The sequence below is a fragment of the Camelus bactrianus genome, chromosome 11 (genome assembly GCF_048773025.1).
Source record: "Camelus bactrianus isolate YW-2024 breed Bactrian camel chromosome 11, ASM4877302v1, whole genome shotgun sequence".
NCBI lineage: Eukaryota > Metazoa > Chordata > Mammalia > Artiodactyla > Camelidae > Camelus > Camelus bactrianus.
Window position 1 is genome coordinate 64,897,650 of NC_133549.1, and position 24,968 is coordinate 64,922,617.

General features: G+C 40.9%; 1 protein-coding gene across 1 annotated transcript; it reads right to left on the reverse strand.

Moving 5' to 3' along the window:
- Nucleotides 1-73: 73 nt before the first annotated feature.
- On the reverse strand, nucleotides 74-24,909 carry ATOH7 (atonal bHLH transcription factor 7). Its single transcript, XM_074374103.1, has one exon. The coding sequence runs from the start codon at nucleotides 4,310-4,312 to the stop codon at nucleotides 3,854-3,856; it is 459 nt and encodes a 152-aa protein (XP_074230204.1). The 5' UTR covers nucleotides 4,313-24,909; the 3' UTR covers nucleotides 74-3,853.
- Nucleotides 24,910-24,968: the final 59 nt, after the last annotated feature.

Consider the following 24,968-nt stretch of genomic DNA (forward strand, 5'->3'; position numbering starts at 1 on the left):
TTGTTTTGTGTTTTGGTCCCAGACTCTGTATGTGAGATGGGTAAGTTCTTGCTCTCAGTAGTTTTCTTTCAGCTTGGGTATTTTTTGGATACACTAGAAGTTCAAAATAGCAATCCAAAAACCCTGTGTCAATTCAATAAAACACTTGTTAAAACTTGCACCCTCTAGTAATTCATGACCAGAGAAGGAAATGGGTATACAGGTGAGAAACTTGGTCATATATTTATAGTCTTGTATGTGTTTTGAAATTCCTTTCACCACAAGCAGCAATAAGAGATACATTTAGTGACACCTAATCAGACAACAGAGCCAAATTCAGTCCAAAACAGCACTTTGCTTTTACTATAAGATGGCAAAATTTAAGTGAACTGAGCCTTAATTGTTGAATCCTAGACCACTATTAACCACAACCCAAAAACACTCCATCTGGCTTATATCCTGCATAAATTTTAGATCTTCATTGTTATAAAGGTCACCTCATTAAGAAATTGGCAGTATTGGATATGAAGAAAGATAGCCTAGTCCTTCTTAAGATATGCAGATACAAAGAATGGAACATCAATATAATCAGCTTTTGGTAATGAGGTTAATGGTGTCATAATATATCTTATTTAAATAAGCAGTTCTCAACCCTAAGTTAGAATCACCAGGGGAGCATTTAAAAAATATCTATGTCTAGGCCTTACCTCAGCTCAGTTAAATCAATTCTTGAGCTGGAGGCCTCAGTTTTTTTTTTTTGTTTGTTTTTTGTTTTTTGAGTAAAAGTAGATTTATTCAGAGAGATGTACACTCCACAGAGTCTCAGAAGGCAAGAGAAAGGCCACAAGGTGTGGAGTTGGGTGCTTAGTTTAAAGGAAAGGTAGATGAGTTTTAGTATATTTTACAGGACTCCCGATGTGTAAATTCTAATGAGCAGTCAGTGTCGAGAACCACTAGCTTAGATGGCATTTCTCCACCTTGATAGCCTGGTTCATTTGTATGCAGTTATTCAGACTTTTGACCCCAGGGTTTGGCCTCAACCTCCAGCTGGCACCTAGGAAGAGCCCACATATAGTAACTAATGGAACTCAAACCCTGCCTGGGATTGGGTCTTCTTTTATTATTAATGCCCCCTTAGTAGCCCTTATGGCACATATTTCTGATACTACACTGCTGAAGCATTCAGTTCTACGCTGCTCAGAATAACGTATTGATCAGTACATGTGTGTTCTTCCTGGCTGCCTCTGCAAGGACAATGATGATGTTGAGTAAGCCAGGCTATGCTTATGTACTTGATAATATTTGCTGATTTACTGAGAAAAGGGAGCCCAGGTAAAAGAATATTTTTGAATTTCAACATGTCCTGTTGTCAAACTAGAAAGAACTCAGATTTTAAAAGGTGAACAATATAGAATATTGTTGCAACTTGTAGGTTGCTTGGTAATCTAAATTCTATTATGTAAAATAATATATGAATCTTAACTTCAAAATTATTTTACATTTGTATTATCCAAGTTCCTAATCTATAAACCATGATGGATTCCCTCAACATGCAGTTTGAGGAGTTTTATCAAAGACTGGATTTTATCGCTGACAACCATTTATTTTTCCCTCAAATATCTTTTAAGAAAAAAATAGTGCATCAAGTAGGGTGGAAAGCTTAGGAATTTGCTAAGAGCTAAATTGCTTCCAGAGATTTCCAAAACACAGAAATGGGCAGCTAAAGTGTAATATTTAATAGATTTCCACTCTTTTGGGGTAGTGGGGATGGGGAAAAGAGGCATGGAATTAGAATCCCATCACTGTAATTAAATTGTTTGTTTTATTAAGAAACTCCTGTTAATGACCAAAAAAGAAATATTTATTTCATGTTTATCTCTGTTCTAGAAGCCACAGAGAAAAGTACAGTTCTCTTTTGCAAGGTATTTAGAGCCCAGAGAGAGGGATGCGCCCTACCTAAAGAAGGACTAACAATCTTAATGCATCTGTGAGACCTTCTCTAATTAACACAGCATTTAATTAAATTTTAGCACTGATTTCATTCATTCTACAAATTCTACAAACTTACTGGGGTTATTAATGAAGCATTTTAAGTCTAAGTAGACTATTGTTCTCCAAGAGTGAGGAAGACAGATACCCTGAGCATTGCCATAGCCCAAGCGCACACTGCAGAGTGGAGTGTGACCTGAAAGGGGTCTGGGCACAACATTGTGTCTTCTGAGAGCTGTTGATGTCAAGAGGTTAAACATTTTACTCTCTGATTTGCACTGAGGAAGCAAAGTCCTGAGTCCACCTCAGTTTCTTAATAACAGGTATCAGAAGGAAAGGGAAATTCAGCATTAGTCAGTCACTCAATGGATTTCCAGAGATACACTTGTGATTTTGTAAATTTTCGTTTATGGGTGGGGAAAGACACTGCCACTCACAAACCAAAAGGTTGTTGATAATTAGGGATAACAAAGAAATTAAAATTTTTAATGAGGACTCTACAGATAAATTGCAAAGTAGCTGTGTCTGATGTTAGGTGTTGGAATCATAACAAATGGGTGTGGGAAACATCACTGTTGTTTTTATTGACTCGTGAAAAGTTCCAAATGCACAGATAACTTAGGCCTCCTTTTTCTAATTATTAGCAAGACATTCTCCCAAATGCATGGAGTGCTGTTGACCACCAAGTAATTCTCTACATTACAGGCTTGGTGTATTCATTCAACAGCTAAGAAAATTTATAGAAGTAATTCAAACCAATACCATGTGTATTGTTTTGCTCCCTTCTTGATTAGCCTTGATGGTAGTGTAATCCCTATTGCTCAACTTGTACTGATTAAAAGAAAGTCACTTCCAAAAGTATTATTTTTTGTCTCAGTGTTAGTTCATATATATATAGGAACAAATATATATTTTGGGGGGTACTTGTAAAGATTGGTAGTTAGTAATCGGCTTAATAAGGAAAATAAAATCCTAAGGAACTGTGTATCTAGTTACTTAAAAGCAGAATATTCTTTCACTTAATTTAATCTTTTTTAGAAACCATGAAAAATATATCTATATTTCCACATTGATAGGGAAAACTTTCAGATTAATTACTTGTACTCTCATCAGCTTTTTTTGTTTGTTTGTTTGTTTTGTTTTTGATGAAGTAGTACAAAACAGTACATTTGCAAATTGGTGGGATTAAACACTCCGGTAAAAGTAAATACTTCACTATCATCACCCCCCACACAAATAGGCCTTTAGTGCCATCAGGAAACTAGCAGGGCACTTGGCATGAAATACAAACCTACGTTTTAAATTACATTTTACAAAATCAATATTTTAATAATGTATACACAGTTTTGAAAAATACAGAGCACTCACGCCCATGTACACTCCAGAAAAAAGAAGTCTGACTACTTCATGCATGCACACACAATGCACTAAGCATAACTGCATTTACAAGACAGGAAAGCTGCTCGGTATAGAGCACACACAAGTAATAGATAACTGTTTAACTTCACCCTAGCAGGACAAACTTACAAAGTTTAAGAAAGCGATTATTTCTCTGAGGACTAAACCTGCAGTATAACCTAATCTTATTTTTCCTTAAGAATGTTTTCCCCCAAAGTAGTCCAGAAAAGGAGGATGGGACATTATTTTCAGCAATCAAAACCATTCTAAGAGCCCATCAATGAAATCTACAACATACTACAGAATTAAAAATAGAAAGCAATAAAATCATCCCCATAGGACTGGGGATGCGAATAAAAGTAAGCTGGAAATTTGCTAATTATACTCTAGGAATGCATCCTGGGCCACCGAAAGCCCAAGCGGCTACTTGGGAGAAGGCTCCCGAGCGCGATCTCTGGGCGTCCCATTCACGGCGGGGCCGCGCGCCCTAACTGGCCATCTGGAAAGGCTCGGGCTGGAAGCCGAAGAGCCTCTGGCCGTAGGGCTCGCTCTCTCCCGGCAGCTTCGCAACCGCGAAAGGAAGATAGTGGTCTCGGCCGAAGTGCTCACAGTGGAGACTGACCCAGTCCCGCTCGGAGCCGAATCGCTCGGCCTCAGCCAGGATGCGAGTCAGAGCCATGATGTAGCTCAGCGCCATCTGTAGGGTCTCGTACTTGGACAGCTTTTTATCCTGGCCCCACTGGGGAACCACCCTGCGGAGGCGGTCGAACGCCGTGTTGAGCCCCTGCATGCGGCGGCGTTCGCGCGCGTTGGCCGCGAGGCGCCTGCGCGCCGCGTTCTCCAACCGCCCCGCCCCGCCACACGTGCCCGCGCACTCGGCGCCGTCGGCACTCGGGGGCGCGGCACGCGCTCCCGCCTCCGGGTTGCTGGACTTGCAGGACTTCATCCCGGGCTGGAAGTAGGGAGGCGCCGAGCTCACTCGTCGGCTCAGGACCTGTGCGTGGTTTGGTGTATGCGCTGCTCTGCAACTTGGCTCTTCTTAGCAAATAAGTCATACACAAAGCAACCAGCGTGGAATCAAAGTTTGCAGTGGGGAGTGCGGGGCTCTGCCTTTTGTCCTACTGGATAACCAGATTGATGTTGCTTCACTTGCCAAAATTTAGGGGAAATAGAGACGCTGAAAAGAAAGTCATTTTCCAAACGTGAAGTTGAAAATGAAAAGGGAAACTTCTTGCAGCAGAATTGGTGTGGCTGGTTCGGGGAAGGTCTTTCAAGTCCTCTGGGAAAGCTGAGACTTCTTTCAGGAGGATGAAATCTTTCCCGAAGCTCAGATAGGCAAGGAGCGCTTTTTCCGCAGTAGCTGTCGGAGAGTGCTGGATGAATCTTTGAAGGAGGAGAATTTATAGCAGAGGGCTGAAGAAGGGAACAGGTGGTGGCAGGTGGGTGGGCGTCCCTCGGCTTCCATCTCAGCACCTTCCTACCCTGGGAACTGCAGGGGGGTAAGGGGGACGACGCACAGCAAAATCCTGACATTACAGCCTTCGTCTGTTGGAAGTTTCTCCAAAGCTATGCCCAACACTAACACACCATCTGGAGTGGCCTGGCTGTCCCCAAAAGAATAAAAAGGTGGGGGTGGAGGGAGGGCTTAGTCCATTTTTTCCCATATCAGCAGGCAGCTTACATATCAAAAACTGAACCAAGATTTTAAAGTTACTAGAAATCACTTGTGTGAATATGTTGGTCTTGAAATTATGACATACAGATGTTTAATGTTAGAAGATTTTGCTTTGTCACGATGTGTGACAATTTTGCATAATGCTGATTGAATATATTAGCATTTTATTTTAGCTATTAAGTTGGACAAATTAGCAGGTCCTAATATTATTTCAGACCTGGAATTTTTACTGTGCAAATAATTTGGGTGTTTTCTGCAGAATAATTTACTACAACTTGTCAAAAGATACTGTGTATATCAAAAATGTATATTATTTTCTACATAATTAGATTGCATGGTTTTGGAACTTAGGCAAATTCAGAATTTATACTCCAGTCCCCTGACACAGGTTCATAAATGTTTTCAGGACATATATTGAGATGACAATCTCTTATTTATTTAATTTGACTTTTAAATTGAATAAAACTAATCATCATGCATATACATGTGCAAAATGGAAACATCTAAGTGATTTGTGAGGTTTTAAAGAATAATTCCTAACGAAAAAAATTTTCCCCACCTCATAAAGCTGTAAATATTTCATGCTACTTGGATGTTTCAGTTGTGTCAACTGTCCTCAGGAACAATAATGAAGCATGATTTCCACTACTGATAATGATGAGTTGATTTACAGAGAAACCATTAACTTCTCCTCTCAACTTCTTTTCTAGCTCTTAAGGAAAAGTGGCAAAGAAACAAGCTCCAAAAAGATTCAAGCCAAAATCATTTCTGGATTCTTTAGGAAGGCTAATATGTTCTTTCTCCTTTTGAAATATGGATTATGTTGACATTATTCTCAGATATTTTTGTTTAATTCACTTATCAACACTCTCACAAATCAGGAGTCTTTTAACTGTCTTGCTTCCCTCACCATTGCTTTAGACTAAAACCCCATTGTGACTGCTCTGACTCCAAGTCCTGTCTTCCCATAAATAGTTGATTAATCCCCAGCTGAAGCAATGACAATGAAATGCAGTTGAGTAACACGAAGACAATAGAATGCAATTGAACATTAATGATCTCCAGCATGACAGATGTTGAACACAGACTTTTGCATGGAGCCATTCAGCTCTGTTACTCTGAACCTTAACAGTCTTGGTCAGGAAGAGCAGTCCTGTGATGGGAGGCACTATATTTAGTTATCAAAATGTCAAATACATTTTTGTGAGTTTTCATGGAAATCGGCCCTACTAATGCTATTATTTCTCATGTTCATTTATCTCATCCCTCCCCCCAAGGAGCCTCCTCTGTGCTACTCTTTGGAATGTTTCCCTACAAAACATAATGTTCTGGACACTGTTGACCAAAGTGCTAATGAGATGCATGATTTTGCTGGCCATGTATTCAAGACTGGTAAGATTATAGCCTGTGCACTAAGAGACTTGAAAGTACCACTTGAAGATAAAAAGGAAACCCAATAAAATGCACACAGCTCAGCTATATTAGAACATAAACTAGCAGATATGACATAAAATTGATCCAAGGATAGAGAGTATTGCTGCAATAAAGGGCCTTAAAGGTATGTAGTAATTCATTTTTCAAATGTATTCTGAAGGACAATTTATTAGTACTACAAAGATGCTTCTGGGGGAAAAGGATTTCACTGTCAAGTAAATCTGGGAAACCTACCTGCTAAGTCCTGCTTAGAGAGTTATGAAGCAAAATTGATAGAATAAAGTTTCAGAGAGGTCCTGGAGTTAAGAAACCTACTGACTCTGGACTTTCTCAGATCTTCTTGGACACAACCTTTTTTTCCTAGAAAGGATAAGAAACAAAGTTCCTTGGAATACATGCTTCCTAGCCTGCTCTAGTGCCTTCTGTGTATTTTACGGAGGAGGAGACTGAGATCCAGAGACTAAGTATTATGTTCAAAGGCACCGAGCAACTTAATGACTGAATTAAGAAGTTAAATCTCCTGTATCTTTTGATTTTAGATGCTTTAAAATTGATATCACTTAATACAAGCCCTTCAGCTGACAAATGGAGCAGCTGAGATTCACCAGTGACTTCCCAGAGTCAGCCAAGTCACTAATAAAAGTTTCAGGAATAAAATTAGAAATTTTATGCTAAAAGGATAGTGTCATTTACTTTATAACCCTACAGTCTAGCAGAGTGCCTAGAAAATAGTAGGTAATAAATAACCCAAAATGAATGTCTGGGAAAATGTTACATAAATGATAGTAATGCCAATCAAAATGAGTGCATTCCTAGTGAAGAACCCATACGAATAATTTACATTCCCTTACCTTGTAAAGAACACACACTAGATTCACATTTTGAATGCAGAATGGATTCTTTCTTATCAAAAAACACATCGATAGCCATTTGAGCCCAAATGCATGTCAGACTAATTCCCACAGTATTTCTATACTGAAGGCATGATCCTACCCGATGAATTGGCTATTACTCTATGTCTAGGGTTGGCCAGAAATCAAACTGGCAAATGGAGATAGGGGAGAGAGGAAGGTGAGGGGAGCTTACTAGAAAACTAGGAGAGGTATTATTTTAGAAGTAAAAGATCAATGGTTGAAAATTATTACATAAAATGTATAGAATAAAGGGTAAACATCCTCTATTATCCAAACCATATTTAATTTTTTAATGAAAACTCTCCAAAGAACCACACAATTAAAAGAAAGAGAAGAAAACACTTGTTCATTCTGAATTTGCAGAGAAATTATGAAAAATGAGGAATGGGGCTTCCTTCTGGAGGGCATGGCAGTTGGCGGATTCTGGGTCCCTGAAAGACTCAAAAGTAAGCCAGCAAAAGACAAAGGGACGATGAAGTTGAGTTCCACTTATATTTCATTAAAGACCAGAAGTGCAACGTCTTAAAAGTTCCTGTAACTTTGTAATGTGCTACGTAGTTAGTAAGTGAGGAAAAACCTGCAGAAGGATTTATGTTTGGAGAAAGAAAGGGAAAAGCAAAGTATTGCCCCTCTCTCCCCTGCCCGTTGAAGATCCAGAAAAGAGAAAACCCAGTGTAGGGTAGAAACTAAGAACGGACAGACTAATAACAAGGCCAAGAGAAAGAAAACAAAGATGAGGAACCCTGTTCTAGGCCCCAAGAGTGATCACTCACCTCCGGAAAGCACAAGCTCACTAAAGGGCCCCAGGTGATTCTCCAACCCCCAATCACTTCACACACTGCTTGAGAACTACAGCTTGGCAGTTGGATTTAGTTTCTCATTGCCATGAGCCAGACTGACTTGCATGGTTTGTACTCTGCCATCACTCTTCTGGATGGAGCTTAGCCTCCTCTGAGCGTTTGGTCTAAGCTCTATCTTTGAAGTTAGTTTTGAATCCTGGCTCTCCTTTCAACTAGCTGTGTGCTCTTGCAAAAATCACTTCTCCTATTTCTCTATCTGCAAAGTGGAATCATAATACCTACCTAACCCAGCAAGAGTGAGCATTATTTTAGACAGTACCTGTAAAGGGCTCTGCCTGGTCCCTAAGAAAGCTACTCTTTAAATGACAGCTAATACTACACATTCTGAATAGATTTTATAAGTGATAATAAAAATAAACTCAGCTTTTGAACTTGATAATTTTTGAACCTTTTACACATAAAGGCATAGTTAATCATGATGTAAATTCCAGCTGTGTGACTTTGAGCAATTTACCTAACCTCTCTATACCTCTTACCTTATCTGTAAGGAGGGTTAATAATAGAAATGATCTTTAGAATTAGCATGAGGACTGAGCTAGTTACTCTTTGTAAAGCACTTAGACCCATGCCTGACACAGTTACACGCAATATAGGTGTCTCTTTGGATAAACAAAATGACCTGTTGCAATTATCCAGGATGCAGACTAGCCACCCCTCCTCTCATTTTTGCTTTATTTCCCTGCTTTTTAGTGCTTGACCCATAGAATGTACAGGAACAGTGAGAGGTGGGTAAATTCAAAGGAGTTCTGCCTTTGATATTGGAACAATCTAAGTTTGACATATCAGAGATAGAAGCAAAAAATACACTGCTCAGGGACTTATTGGGTAGCAGATTTGGTTGTCTCGTAGTTTAAGGTTCAATTTTATAATCACAGACATATTTCAAAGTGTTAATTTTCAGGAGAGGTTTCACTTTTCCAGTGACTGAAATATTTGCATTCACCACCAGGGCCCCTCCCTTTCTAGCACTGAGGTATTAAGGAAGACAGATCAATAATCATGATGTTTCTCTTCATGGACATTGAAGCAGAACAAAGGGAGTGAGTCTCAGGGATGTGCTGGATGGTTCCATGATAAACTGATGCTGGAGGCTATGTTTCTTCAGAATGCCTTTCCCTGTGTGGTTCTGGGTTTGAGTTAGGCAAAAGTGAAGTTGATACTCTGAAGATCCTTGTAGGTTAGAGGCCATGAGAGATAGAGGCAGAGGTGCCCGTAGATTCCAGTCCATCCTTGCTTTTCCTCCTGGTGTACCCAGTGTTCCCTCCCTCTCTTCCAACCGCCGGCCCTGCTGACCAACAGTGGCCCCAGGGCCACTATCAGATGCTTCTTGTGAGCTCACAGAGATGGTCACAGCCACAAAGAAGCTGACTTCTGCACCAGCTTCCCCACCCAGTCTTACTCAAGCAGCTCGAGACTCGCTTCCAGACTCCCCTGCAAGGTCTGATTCATTCCCCCAGCCAGGGCTGCATAGTGACTGGTCTCTCATTCTTCAACAAACCTTTTTGGACCTTTACTTCCCTTGCTCCTTCCCCAATTGTATAAGGCCTCATCCTTATAACAAATTCCTTCTTCTGTAATACTCACAGTGGCTCTGCTTTCCTGGTTGAACCCTGACTGATACAAGGAATCTTTCATCTAGCCATAAAAAAGGCCATAGGACCTATCCCTATCTCCCTGCAGAAGCCCTCTACACTGGTGCCTCATTGTCTATGTGTCCACCAGAACTGGAGTCTTTTGTCTCTTGGACAGTAATTACTACTTCCATCTGTTCAGCCCTGTGCCAGGCAACATCAGGGATAAGTCAGAGTTTAGCCTAATGGAATTCATCATCTAGTTGTGGAAATAAACCCAACACACAACAAAAAACTACCCTGAGTAGTAAACCAGGGTCATGTTTTCCAAGAGGTGCACAAGACAGTCCATTAGAGTATGGGAAATGATTAGAAATTATTCTGGTATTTCTTTTATCTCATTCATTTCTAACTCAGAGTATGTTTTATAGTGTACAAAATATAAATACATATATTTATATGTGAGAATATACCAACATTTTTAACAATAGGAGCATGTCAGCAGAAGAGTGGGGACCACCATCCTAGGCATGAGGCCGGACATGATTGGTACCATTAGGAGTTCACAGAAGGGAGATTTTACTGAGCTCTGGAGGAAAAAGGATTTCAGCTGGTGGCCCCACCTCTCTGACATCACCACTTACTGCTGCCCTCTCAAAAGGCTGCTCCTCCTCCACTGCCCATGCTCACCCCACCCCCCCAACCCCTGCCTCAACTGCCATTTCCCTAGATTGTCCCTGGCTGGCTCTGGGGTGTCATTCAGCTCCTGTTCTACCTGATGCTGTATGTCCTTGGTTGTTTGGAGACTCCAGGAATACGGAGGCTTCCTCTGTATTGTTCCTAGATGTATCTCCAGTACCTAGAATTGTGTCTGGCACATACAGATGCTCAAGAAATACTAGTTGAAGGAAAGAAGGGGAGGGAGGAGGAAAAGGGAGACAGAAGGACCCCACACACAAAGGGAGAGTCCACACTGTTCCCCTAGCAACACAGCTCTTTTTCCTCCTGCTAATATGGACTCTTTGGGGGGAAACTGTGCCCTCCAAACTCAGTTGCCACTGGCCTGCTGCTTTTCTGCCTGCTCTGAAATTGTGGTCTCTGCTGTTTCACAGTGAGCAGGTGGCTTACTCCCCCAAAGGGTGGCTGTCATTACAATCCAGGTTTCAGGCAGTTCCTGAGTCAGCACAGAGTAAAAGCCCAGAGGCCTTGCCTGCCCAGGCTAGCTGCTGATACCGGCTCCCGGCCCCAGTAGGGAAGCAGTTTTCTGTTGATTTTAGTTGCTGTTGCTTTTTTGTTTCCTTGTGCAATTTTAGCAGCTTAGCTGAACAAGTTATTCTAAATATCCAAACAGCTAGGTCTATTAATTCTGAGACTGTGTTCCTGTCCCTCCTCACCATTAGGTTTGAGTCCTACTGCCCTGCCTCTTACTGAATCCACTCAGTGGGGAGCAAAAAGATATCATGCCTATCCGACCAGACGTCTCAACCAGTCAGATTCCTAGGCCGTGTCTAAGCAGAATCCAATGGTAGCCGTGTGAGTATGTAATTTTTCCTATTTCTTTGGCAACCATATAACACTTGTTTCATTCCTTCAAGCTGATTTTCATTCATTCATTTGACAAATATTTATTTTACTTACCATGTGCCAGGTACTGTGGTAGGCACTAAAAATAGAGTTGACCACACTGCAAAAATCCCTACCCGTGTGGATATTTGAAACTGGTAGTGTTGGTATCTAATTATGAATTTATTTCCTGTTTCTCCAAATAGGTTATACATTTTTTTAAGGGAAGGGGCAATTTTAGGTATCTGGGTCTACAGTGTTCAATAAAGAAGTATTTGCTTCTTGGTTGATTGAAATTCTTGCTCAGGCTGACCTTAAGTTAAGGAAACCAAAATCATCACCACAAAAAAAAAAAAAAAAAAAATTAACACCTCCAGGAAATACCAAATGCTTACTGATGTTAGTTCCTATTTCCACAATACATTTTGAGTAGGGAAGGACTGTTAAAATCTTCATTTTGTGCCCAAGAAAACCAAGGGTTCTGGCTAAACTGAGCTACACAGTGAGTGACTAGATTTGAAAACCACTTCTTTCTCCCTAGAGCCCATGCTCTGTGCTGCACTGAGTCTTGTCAGGAAGAGTTTTGATTTCAAGAAAAGAGTCGTTCATCACTGTGACCTCAGTGCCTAGAATGATGCCTGGCACATAGTAGATGCTCATTAACTGTGCTATATGACATGTACACAGTGCTCTGTCAGTCCCAGCCTGTCCCAGCCCTGCTAAACAGCAGGCAGTGGGGCCAGCTACCTGCAGGCACAGATTAGTCTATTTTGTGAACCAAGTCTGAGGTTTCCTTGGAACATCATCTGTTCACACAACCTCAGATCCTTGGAACTCAGTGCCAAAGGAGAAGGAAACTAAGTCTGCAATACGCATCTGACACTGGGCTTCTGACCATCCTCCTCATAGGCCAGTTTCACCACTGAGTCCATTCTCCCTATGCCAGCCTTCCATTGCTTGCAATGATCACCTCCCCGCCACTGCCTGTTCTTGAGGCGTCAGTGGACCAGTCAACTGAACACCCCACATTTTGCCAGTCACACAACCACTGCTGACTACAATGCTCAGATGACAATGCTCAGAAGCCCACAACCTCCTCCTTTCAGCTCACTTGTCCTGTTCCCCAGTGGCTAATGCCCAGTTGCCATATAATTTGTCACTCTAGGTCACTTGATTCACGCCAGCAAATTTGCTTTGCTGCTAACTGAGGAATACTGGACTGAGGCCCAGGTAACACTAGTTCACGCCTCTATGCTCCCTGGTGTCACGCAGGATGCATGTAAGTCATCTCGGAAGGAAGACAAAAGTTTACTTAAATACTTGATGAGTTTAGGCCAAGAAACAACCAGGAACATAAGCTTTCTGCAGAAGCCCATTATAAGAACCTCTTACCAATTCAATCCCCCAAGTGTCTCCAGACTCAAGTGGGTCAGAGAAATTCCAGAGTGCTGGTTCTAATCGCTAATGCCCCGTTTCTCCCATGCCTCACTTTACCCAGAAGATTAGCTTTATGGTTCTTCCAAAGTATATTTCCCAAACTGTGTCCTGGAAATTTTACCCTTTAACAAAGAAAAGGAAATTCTGCCTTAAACAAAGCTATACAGGCTTTACTATGGTCATGGTCCTTCTTAAGATGGGATATACAGAGTTTCCCAAATTATGTGGCCATAGAAACTCTTTGTCTCAGAGGATATCCAGAGAGCAGTATCCACAGAAAATTCAAGCTGAATCCATACTCTTACATCAAGGAGAAGGCCATCTGAAAGCATTTTAGTGACTGATTAAAAAAAAAGTCTGTATAACTTTCCTCTCAAAAGGTTTTTAACTTGTTATGCTGAAATTAATGAACAAACTCCTTCTCTTCTGCATTCTAGTCATTCTTTTGCATCCGGAATATTTCTCTTATAAAGTGTGACTCGTGAGCATGCAAACTCTCTGGGCAGGGCTGAGGGTGAGGTGGGTGTACTGGGAGAAGCATGTCGGGGCTGGGAAAACTTCCAGGGCAAATGGCTGGCAAGAAGGGCGGTCAAGAGGTTCACTGTTCAGCTGGCAGCCAGCCCAGAACTTGATGGTTTAAAAAGGGGCCCAGGAAAGGAAGGAAGTGCCAACCAAGAGAAGGGCATTGGTGACACAGGCAGATTCAAACTCTAGCCTAACCCACAATCTGTTGCCCAAGGTCTGGTGGTAACACATGTTTGCGAATAACCTACCACTGTTATTTGAATGCTTCTAATTATCGTCCAGTTAATCCACTAAAAAGAGATACAAACATACAGAATCAGACACTGTATGTCTCCTGATGGAAAAACAGAGCATCTAGTGTACCTACGAAAAAACTGAACCTGAATCTTATTAGGCCTCCATATCTAACAATCAATTCGCATGACATTCAGGTGACAGAGAATCATGTTAAGAGATACACTATGGAGAGGCAATCAGCAAAATCCAGAATTAAGAATCTCAATAGGTAACAGGTAACTATATTTTCCAACAAATGGATTGTATGAGGTGGGGGGAAAGGTGAAGAAGGAACCTATAAAGTTAGAATCAGAGACTAGAACCATTTCAACCAAATGCAATGTGTGGCTCTTGTTTGGATTCTGACTCAAATAAACCAACTCTAAAAACATTTATGAGGCAATGAGAGAAAATCTGGACATGGATTGCACATTTGATAATAAGTAATTATCGTTAATTATTTTAGGTTTAATAAAGATAGCATGGTTACATTGTTTAAGTCCTTTTATTTTAGAGATACATACTGAAATATTTACAAATAAATTATATAATGTGTGGGATTTGCTTCAAAATAATCTAGGGAAAAGGGAAACGGGGGGAGGTATAGGTAAAACAAGATTGCCTATTAGTTAAATAGTTGTTGAAGCTGAGTGATGGAGATATCATGATTCATTATAACTGGCCTGAAATTAGCAAGAAATTAGCCAGTAGAAAATTTCCTTTTCCAGGTTGTATTTAGTGGTACTTTGGAAATGCGGACGTAATGTGCAACAATAGCGGTAAGTGTCTTCAGGTGCTGGTGAACAGCATCCGTGCCTTGGGGTCAAGGAGGTGACCCAGTTCAGTCAAACCAGAATTTACTTCTGGGTTTCCAGAAGTTAATCCAACTCTTTTCTGGTTTTATTCAAGACCTGCCTGAAGGTACATCTACCTGCTTCCCCCGGTCTGATCCTAGTCCCTTTATCTACCGTGTGGGGAGGAGAGGGAGAGTGGAGACTTTAGACAAATGGAAGGCACAAGAGTCCTCAAGAAGGAAGCTCCATATGAGAAGTAACTGCGAATTCATGACATGGAGACATGAAACCTCCAGGAAGCTTGGAGGAAGTTTTGGTGAATTATGTGAAGTCTACCACAAGCTAAAGGAATTCCACTGATGCTCCAAGTGGTTTTTGCAGAAGTGAGGATGGGTTGTGCCAAGGCAGCTCTCTGGGAGGAGGCTGTTCATATCCCTGGGGGGATGATGCACTCCATGGCCAGAGAAGAGGATGAATTGAACTGGCCCTAACAGGGACTTGTGTCTTTAGCTCTGTTACAAAGTGACCCACCCATTGGTGACATCATATGAAAATCTCCCTATTGGAGGGAGCTGGGGGAGAGACTTGGATCTCTTGCTCAGGGATTTTGCACAGTGTCGGAGTTGTCACTGATAAATAGACCCAACCTCACATTTCGATCTTCAGAGGAAGCCCTTTGCAGAAGATGAGGCTAAAGCAATCCCAGTATGAATCAGTGCCCAAATGTGGATCCTCTGGAAGAAGCCATTTCCAGTAATAATTGTAAGAAACCCATGGCCTGTTTCACTAGATGATTGGCTGCTGCAATTAATCCCTGAAGGCAATAATGTAGTTTTTAAAGAAAAAGATGTATGTAGCTGTACGAATTTGTGCTTCTTAGATGAGCCTGGAGCTTTTTCAGAGGCCTTTAGCATTCGAAAAATTAATGTTCCAGTGTCATCTATTCTTGAGGAAGCACACTTGGTCATTTTGTGTAGGCAGAAATTTAAATCCCAGGTTATAAGACATGGATGTAAATCACTTAGCCAAGGAACAGACCCAGCTGGCTAACCACCTGGCACATGCACCTCCATGCAGCCTTATAGCTCTCATGGTTGAAGATGCTTTTTATGGGGGAAATTTTAGGTTACGAATCTATTCTCAAGGTTGGAGAACCCAGAGATTTTGGTTTAGACCCTTGCAAACATCACAAGCTTACTATTCAAAAACCATCCTTCTCTACTTTTTATTTTTCTCAAGTTCCAGTAGGAAACATGTCATATCAAGATTCTTGCAGAAGAAAAAAAGAAAACAGAATCAGTCCTTAAGCAGAAAGGAGATATGGAATGATGAGGGGTAGCTCACTAAGTCAAAGGAAGTTTAAATAACCGGTTTTCTGGTAGGACATGAATGAAGGTGACTTGGACCTTAGCAGCCATTGCTTTTGGCCCTGAAATACTACTATGAGGTGACTCTGCTCCAACTCACTTGTCTATTTCAGCCAAGTTTTCAAAAACTCGGGAGAGAGAATTGGACTGGCCAGCTTGTCAGGTGTCTCTAGCTATGGCTAAGAAACAGTAACACAGTCACTGGGGGGTTGGTTGCGAGACTGTAGATTGTGTCTGTTAGAGAAAGGGGGACCTTTTCATCCTGCCCTAATGATGGGGATCCAGCTGAAGCTATAGATAAAGGAAGAAAGTAATCAGGCATCTTACGGAAACTGCAATTCTGGCCAGAACACAGTTCTCCACCAATGACTGCTCTCTATTCATCCGGGAGAAATGGCCCTTCCTCTCCTGTTCTCCTTTCCCCGACCCACTTGGAAGCAGGGCTCCTCACCCCTGTCCCTTTGTAGTCTAGTGCAGTGAAACTGTCTCTGATGGAGGAAAGGAGAGTTTGGGGTACATTTCCCCAGGTAGGCTCACACTCCATCCGAGTTTCTGACCCCAAAGAAAGCAACCCTATCCTCAGCTACACAAAAGTTTTTCTCCCATATGAGTCATCACTTGATCTTGATTATCCAAGTATCTCCTGGAAATGATCCACCTGAGAAACACAACAGATGTTTTTGCCATGACTACCGCTGGGTTCCCTGGAGTTCTGATTCTGATGGGACCAAGGACTGACATGAGATGCTTCTAAAGCAACAACCCATTCATTGCAGGATGAATCAAAATATAGTATTATGTCTGGATCTTTATCTTTTTGTTGAAAAATAAGAAAGATGATGGGTCATAACAAGGGGAAAATGAGCAAGTTAAAGAATTTGCATACAAGACTATGGAGTTCAATGTTAAAATTTAAGGTTTTAAAACCAGCACTGCTCATTCAAGCCTTCTGTTCCTGCCTATTTTAACATGACTATCTTGTTCATATTTGGCTGGAATTATCATTATTATCCTTATTGTCATTTTAATCCATACTAACCAGTTTCAACATACTATCTTATTCCATCCTCTCAGCAGCTCAGTGAGGTGGGTGAAACTATTATCCCCATTTTACAGATGAGGAAAGTGAGATCCAGAGAGGTTAAGAAACTTGCCCCAAAGTTCTTCTGCTGGTGAGTGTTGGAACCTGAATTTGTCTGATTGCAAAACATAACTTCTTAACCACTATAGAATCTTATGTCAGTCCAAAGGAAGCTGGTCTACTTAACATGGAGTTGGAACACTGAACATAGTGATTCAACATTGCCTCATGCAGAGGAACCCACATGTCTCCCTCAGGCTAGAAAGAGTGTGGTAAGGCTTTGGGGGCTTAAGTGTATTGCATCTGTGGTCAAACCTCCCGGTCTTGGATAAATAGTGGCTAAGCCCACCACTAGTTTAGCTTAGCATGACAGCCAGGCTCTAACACTAGCCTCTAGTCAACAGATTCTTTACTTTAACTTATGGATGGGCTGAAAAGACATCACACTCCCTCGAAACAATCCTGGGAGGATGCTCTGAGCTCTGCCCTGCCATTAGGGGCTGTAAGTTTGTGCAAACAACCATAAAATTAAACCCACCCAGGGAGGGACATTGATTTCCAATTGGCATAGTTTGCCAGATGCTGTTTGGTCTAAGAACTGCTTGACCTCTACTAGTGACGCCACCTGCCCTTGGCTTTGCGGGGTGTGTTCCCAGCAGGGAAGGCTCCTCCACTCCTGCTTGTTGCTGGAACTTGGGCTGAAGGCGTGGCAGGCTCCCCATATGTTGCAGGGAGAGGCCAGCCATGCCCCAAGTTGGATTCACCCTCTTATCCAGTTCTGGGGCTAAAGCTGCCCCCAAGAGATTATAGACGCTCCCATCCCCAACTAATTAAATAGATGGCCTCCTGCTGCTAAAAGGGAATGAGGGCGGAAAAACAGAAGATGCCTGATTTAACTAGGACCTGGGTAAGTAGCTCACCAGCCAGACCCAGAAACCACTGATGCATGCCTAAACAGTGTCTAATGGGTCAGGGAGGTTCTATGCCGGAGACCTGGAGTTCTGTATTCTCAGCCCACTTTGTAGTTTTCAAATCTTATAGTTCAAAACATGTGTCTTAGAAGCTTTACATATTATTTAAATTAATATTACTTATTGAGTATATCTTACAATCATTATTATTATACACTAATCCTTATGTTAAGACACTGGAATGAAAGTAACTGTTCAAAGACAGTACTTTTTCCCATGGGACAACCTGACCATGATTCTACCACCTTATATATAACACACACACACACTCACATAAAGAGGAGGCTTCTAGATTCAAAGCGAAGTGTCTGCCTAAATTATCTAAATCTAAATATCCATGCAATTATAAGTTTAGATGAAAACTAAAATCATGGTTTGGATTAAGGAAAGAAAGCTTTTAGTTTTTTAGGAGTTCTGCCTACAACTGAGTTATTATTACCTCTGTTTTCCATTCTGTTTTTGCTACAAATCGTTCAGAAGGAAAGAGGACCTGAGATGCAAAGAGGAAGACAGTTGTAATAATAGGAAATTGGTCTAAATTAAAATGATACTAAGTCACAGCACAACTTGGCCTCTTTGCCACCAACTTTTGACATTCTAATTAGTGTAAATAGTTATGCAAATCTAGTCAGTCACTCATTTCTCCCCTAGCCTGAGTGCCTGTGATTGTTTAAGTGAGGACTGTTGATGGCATAATTAAAGCTCTCCTAAAAATTAATTAGGAATTGGAGGACAGCCTCCAAAGATGCCCTAATTTGCGGGCAGCCTGGCACAGCTGTCCTTTTGTCCTGCCCGCCACCAGGACGCCTCGAGTTTCCCCATCAAGTATAACAGAATGTGACACTGGAAGTGTTCTCAAGCCTCAGGCCACAGGATGGAGTGGAGGACACAGACCGGCAGGAGTCTGCTGCACCCAGGATTGTCTCCTGGGCAAGTTCAGCTGAGGAGACAGGGTTTCAGGTGAACCCAAAGCTGGAGCACAGGACAGCTGGGTTTGGCAGGGCATAAATGAAACAGAATTGGTCATGAGTTGATAAATGTTGAAGATGCGTGATGACTGCAAGGGGTGGGGAGTGGCAGGGAAGAAGGCCTAGAAGTATCTATAGTATTTGCTTTGCTTTTGTGCATGCTTTGTCCATCATAAAAAAAAAAATTACTATATCACTACTGTTAAATTAATTAAAGGAGGCGGCCATTAGACATCTACATAAGCAAACCAAAACCTAAGCCCACAAATGCTTCAAGGCTAAGAAATCAAAACCTAAGGACAACCAGTCACAAACAGCCAAGGAGACTTACCCAAACAATGCAGCTGCTTGAGCTGTAGCCACTCAAATCATTTCCTTACTCTGCTTCAAAGTCTTCTTCATAATAAAGTCTTTCCTATAACTGCTGCTGGTGAAGGGCTCCTAACCCCTTATGGTTTGGCACTGCCTGATTCGAATCGATTTTTGCTCAAATAAACTCCTAAAAATTTCTACATATGCCTCAGTTTATCTTTTAACACTGCCAAAAAATAACATCTGTTATGGAGAGGAAGTTCTTAGTAGCAAAAGTCAACTTGGGCTAACCTCTTAAGGAGAAGAGTCAGGGAGTACCTGATCTTTAAAATGAGTAGACTGTTTTACTTCTTATCACATTAACCACACAACCCCACATCCAGCCCTGACTCTTCCCAGTTATGCCCTAGCTTGGGATGAAGAGCAAAGACTGAGGAGAGACCAGGAGAGAAATGGGTCCAGGTGAGACACAGAAGAAGGGGAACTGGCTAAGTGGGTGAGAGGAGTGAGATCCCCAGATATCTGTCTAGAGGATAATTGAGAGATGATTTTTTTCTTTTTTAAACATTTTTTTTTTACTGAGTTATAGTCATTTTACAATGTTGTGTCAAATTCCAGTGTAGAGCACAATTTTTCAGTTATACATGAACATACATATATTCATTGTCACATTTTTTTTTCATTGTGAGCTACCACAAGATCTTGTATATATTTCCCTGTGCTATACAGTATAATCTTGTTTATCTATTCTACATATGACTGTCAAGAGTTGATTTTGAATTAATTCTATGTCATTTAAAAAACCAATACAATCCCATTTGACTTAAAAATAACTTAAGTACACACTCCTAAACTTAAAAAATAAAAAGTGCCTGAGAGTCAAGTGGTAAGTTTGCTTATGCTTGACAGGCTCCCTCTGGCAGCTGAGTTAAGATGCAATGGGAGAAGCAATTGGTAGTTTCAGTTCTATGGGTGGAGAGTTTTTAAAGACAAGGAGCCCCTTGGCTATAGGAATCATGATTCTTATGTTATGATTCTTAACACGAGATAGCTGCAGACCTTGGAGACCACCAATCTTCACCGGTGCAGAATGACCCTTGTTGCTTTATCTTTTAGGATTACCCATGTCTAAGGTGACAGTAATTAACAAGCTAGTAAAAAGCCTCCACAGCCAGGCTGTGCTCAGTGTTTCCTAGCTTTGTTAGGAAAACTTGAGAGAATCAGTATGGACTAATTAATTGGTCTTCAGGTAGTAACTAAATCAAAGGTGTCTTGAGTATCCTGGGAAACCAGTCTCCTCTTTCCTGAGAATCAATCAGCTCAAGATTGATGAAGGGCTGCTAAGGTCAGCCTTAGAAACACAAAACCATCTGCCAACTCTCTAGGGCTGGTACCTGCAGTAGAGCAGTTTTAGAAGAACAGGTGTTCACTTTTAACTTACCTCTTCTTTTCTCTTTTGCTGAAATCATGATTTTTAGGTAGGAAGAGCCTCCAGTTGGTTGAGAAACTCACGAACTGTCTATTGTAACTTAAAATAACCTGGCCCAAAGGTATTGGGATAACCTCAGCCGGCTCCTACACAAAGTCATAAACCACTTATCCCTGACAGTGGCCACTCTGGCCTCTCCAGACGCATTTGGCAGCATTAGGAAACAATAACTACAAGGCATTGCCCGAGAAGGGCTGCCATAGACTGAAAGTTTGTGTCTCCCCAAAATTTGTATGTTGAACTCTAATCTCCAATGTGATGGTACTTCAAGGGGAGGCCTTTGGGAGGTGATGAGGTCATAAGGGTAGAGCCCTCATGAATCAGATAAGTGCCCTTATAACAGAGACCTTAAAGATTTCTTTCACCCCAATCACAAGAGGCCAAAGAGTTGGTGGTGGCCCAATTCCTGGGAATCCCAGCCCCTTCCCCAGGGTAGTTGGAATAGTCCTCCTACTTGCAGGCACATGAAGCTACCTAGCCCATAAAAACTGGCAACACCACGCCACGTGGCTGCCTCTCTCACTCCCTCCTCTTCGGGAACAGCCTGCACTCTGTCTATGGAGTGTGTATCTACTTTTACTTTAACCTGAGCACCCATCCCCACACTTCATGGCCTTTCCCCTGCCTTTTGAAACAGCCTACACTCTATGCAGTATGTATCTCTCTAAATAAATCTAACTTTACTCAAAAAAAAAAAAAAAAGATTTCTTTAACCCCTTCCACCATGTGAGGACACAGCAAGAAGACTGCCATCTACGAACCAGGAAGCAGGCTCTCACCAGACATCAAATCTTCCAGCACCTTGATCTTGGACCCCCAACCTCCATAACTATGAGAACTAAATGTTGTTTATAAACCACTTGGTCTTATAAGCCACCTGGTCTACAGTATTTTTGTTATAACAGCCCAAACAGATGAAGACAAATAAAAGCCCTGAGATAAGAAGGTAGAATATGCCTATTGTAAGGCACACAGACACAGAAACTACAGAATTCCTGCGGGGAGAGAAGGGTATCCACGTAGGGAATGTGGTAGCCTGGAGTGAGAGTCAAGAGTCCAAGCAGGAAGAAGAGGGCTTCCCTGCAAGATACGTGGTGGAGAGATGGTAGATGGTCACACACAGGGAAACTGATCAAATAAGTAAATATATTAAGGATAATGGAAGTGACATTTCTCACTCTTGGTTAAAGGAGTTACAAATACAGAAAAGGCAGGAAATGTTGGATTAGAATTGGAGGTATTCATTTGAATTCATGGTTTCAATTTTTATAGATAGATATAGAAATAAATGTGTGTATAAAACATATATTCCCCAATAATTTCACAATATATAGAAATCAAACCATCATGCTGTATGCCTTAAATTTATACAATGACGTATGTCAATAATTTCTCAGTAAAACTTGGGGGAAAAATATATTCCTTAATTCTGTCCTCCTAGAGAGGCTGGAGCAGCAACACCCAATAAACCTAACAACTAGACTGTAGCTTCTAAATGTCACTTAGGACTAGAAGGAATCAGGGCTCCTTGGAGAAATGAGTGGTTCCAGGCCTGGGGCATAGAAAATACAAGATGAGCTGGACTTTCTTATTGTGCCCCAAAGCAAGGAAGTGCTCAGAGAATGATATGGACAAAAGCTGGTCTGAATGTACACTCTCTGGCCAAATTTAGGACAATGTGAGCATCAAAACAAATACCGATGGTAATAAATTATAGTCCATTATATAATACAGAAAACCATGAATCCACAGAAATAGAAATAAATGAATGAATAAATTGAGCTTTTTTTGAGAAATGGGATATTTAAATTGTCTCAAAGTACTTCCCCACAAAATGCCTATTAATTACAAAGGAGAAAAGAGTAACATTACAGTGAATAAATCGAGCAGATACTGCCTTAATCAAATAAGCAGAGTGAAAGTCCTCAGTCCCAGGCTGATCAAAATCATGTGTCACCCAAAAGGGTGCAAAAGCACAGTATCACCTCTATGATAGTCCTACCAACGATGCCTGTCCTGAATCTAACCACAAAGAGGCATCACACAAACACAAACTGAGGGACATTCCACACAAAAACTGAACTGGCATAGTCTTCAAAAGTGTCAGTGTCATGAACGGCAAGGAAAGACTGAACAACTATTCAGACTGGAGACTGAAGAGACATGAAAAACTAAGTAGAACAAGTGATTTAAGACTGGATCCTTTTGCTGTAAAGAGCATACTGCTATAAAAAACAAAAAACAACACTACTGGCGAAACATGAATCAGGTCTGAGGATGAATGAGCAGTAATGCATCCAAGTTGGCTTCCAGATTTTGAAGGTTTTATTGCATACATTTATGAGAATGTCTTTGTTCATGGGAAATACAAACTGAAGTATTTGGATAATGGGGCATCAGGTTAGCAATTTAACTCCTGATAGCTCAGAGGGGATTTTTTTGTATTGTACTACAGACTTGTCCTTGAGTTTATTTTGACAGAAAAAAGGAATACCAGAGAGGGATAAACACAGGCATCTAACTTAGCTCAATTCCAAAACCCACTAAAATCTGAATAAAGGTTTTTTTAAAATAATTATAATTTGTGGTAACATATAAATATATAACATAAAACCTGCCATTTAACCCTTTTTTTTTTCTAAAGAACATTTATTTTGTGCACTTCATTGGCACTTTCCCATTTAACCCATTTAATTGTACAACTCAATGGCACTGAATTCACTCACAATGTTGTGCAATTGTTGTGGACTGGATGTTTGTGTCCCTCCCCCAAATTCATATAATGAAGCCCTAATCTGGAATGTGGAATGTGGTGGTATTTGGTAGGTGAAGCATAATTAGGATCAGATTTGGTCATGAGGGTGTGGGCCCTTGTGATGGGATTAATGCTTCTGTAGGAAGAGGAGGACAGAGAGATTTCTCTGTCCATGTGTGTACATGGAAGAAAGGCCATATGAGTACACGAGAAGGCAGCTGTCTACAAGCCAGGGACAGAGCTTTCATCAGAACCGAATTTGCAGCACCTCGAACTTGGATTTCCCAGCATCCAGAACTGTGAGAGAAGTAAATGGCTGTTCTTTAAGCTACCAGTCTATGGCATTTTGTTATAGCAGCCCCAGCTGACAACGGTTGCAACCATTACTATTACCTACTTTGAAAACTCTTGTCACCCTCAAACAGAGACTCTCACCATGAAGCAATAACCTGCCATTCTCCCCTTACCCCAGCTCCTAGGAACTTCTGATCTACTTTCTGTCTCTATGAATTTTCCTATTTTAGATATTTCATGTAAGTGGAATCATACAATATTTGTCCTTTTATTTTTGGCTTATTTCACTTAGCATAATATTTTCAAGGTCCATCCATTTTGTAGCACATATTAGAACTTCATTCCTTTTCTATGGCTGAATGATATTCCAATGTATGTATATACCAATTCTGTTGATGGAAAATTGGGTTGTTTCCACCTTTTGGTTATTGTGAATAAAGCTGCTTTGATCATTGGTGTACAAGTACACGTTTGAGTCACTGTTTTCAATTCTTTGGTGTACATACCTTGGAATCAAATTATTGAGTCATATGGTACAGGTATTTTTTTAAAAGGCATAGTTCACAAGGATCAAGTAAACAGTGAGGACTAACGATGATACAATTTTAGAAGCTAAAGGCATATGAAAAGTGGTCATTGACTTGGCTGAACTGTAATTCAGGTTCTGCACTGGGAGTAGGAAAAGAAAAAAATCCGTCTAATTCACATGACTGGATCCTCAAAAGGCTCAGGAACTGGCAGCACTAGGTACCCCTGTGATGAAAGATGCATAAGACTTCTACACTTAAAAATTACAAACTATTGCTAAAAGAAATTTTAGAAAAAAAGAAGGAAAAAAATTTAAGAAGACTTAAATATACAGAAGGATAATCCATGTTCATTGACTGGAAGGCTCAATATTGTTAAGACATCAGTTGCACTGATCTATAGATTTGATGCAATCCCAATCAAATTCCCAGTAGGATTTTGAAGATATCATCCTCAAGAGTTGGCCAACTTACATTTCCAGATATTAAGACTGACTAAGGTTATGGTAATTAAGAGAGTGTGTTGATGCAAAGATAGAGAAATAAGCCAATGGAACAGAAAAGAAAGTCCAGAAAAAGACTCACACATACCATCAGTTGATTTAAGGATATTACTGTAATCAGTGGGGAAGGTGTTTTTTGGTTTTTGGTTTTTTTAGTACATAGTACTAGAGCAATTGGTTATCTGTAAAAGAATGAACATTGATCTCTACCTTACACCATATATAAATATTAATTCAAGGTGGATCATGGATCTATATATGAAAAATAAAATAGCCAATTGTCTAA

Bases quoted from the DNA above. Each gene is read 5' to 3' on its own strand.
- ATOH7 (XM_074374103.1), bottom strand. From the start codon at position 4,312: ATGAAGTCCTGCAAGTCCAGCAACCCGGAGGCGGGAGCGCGTGCCGCG.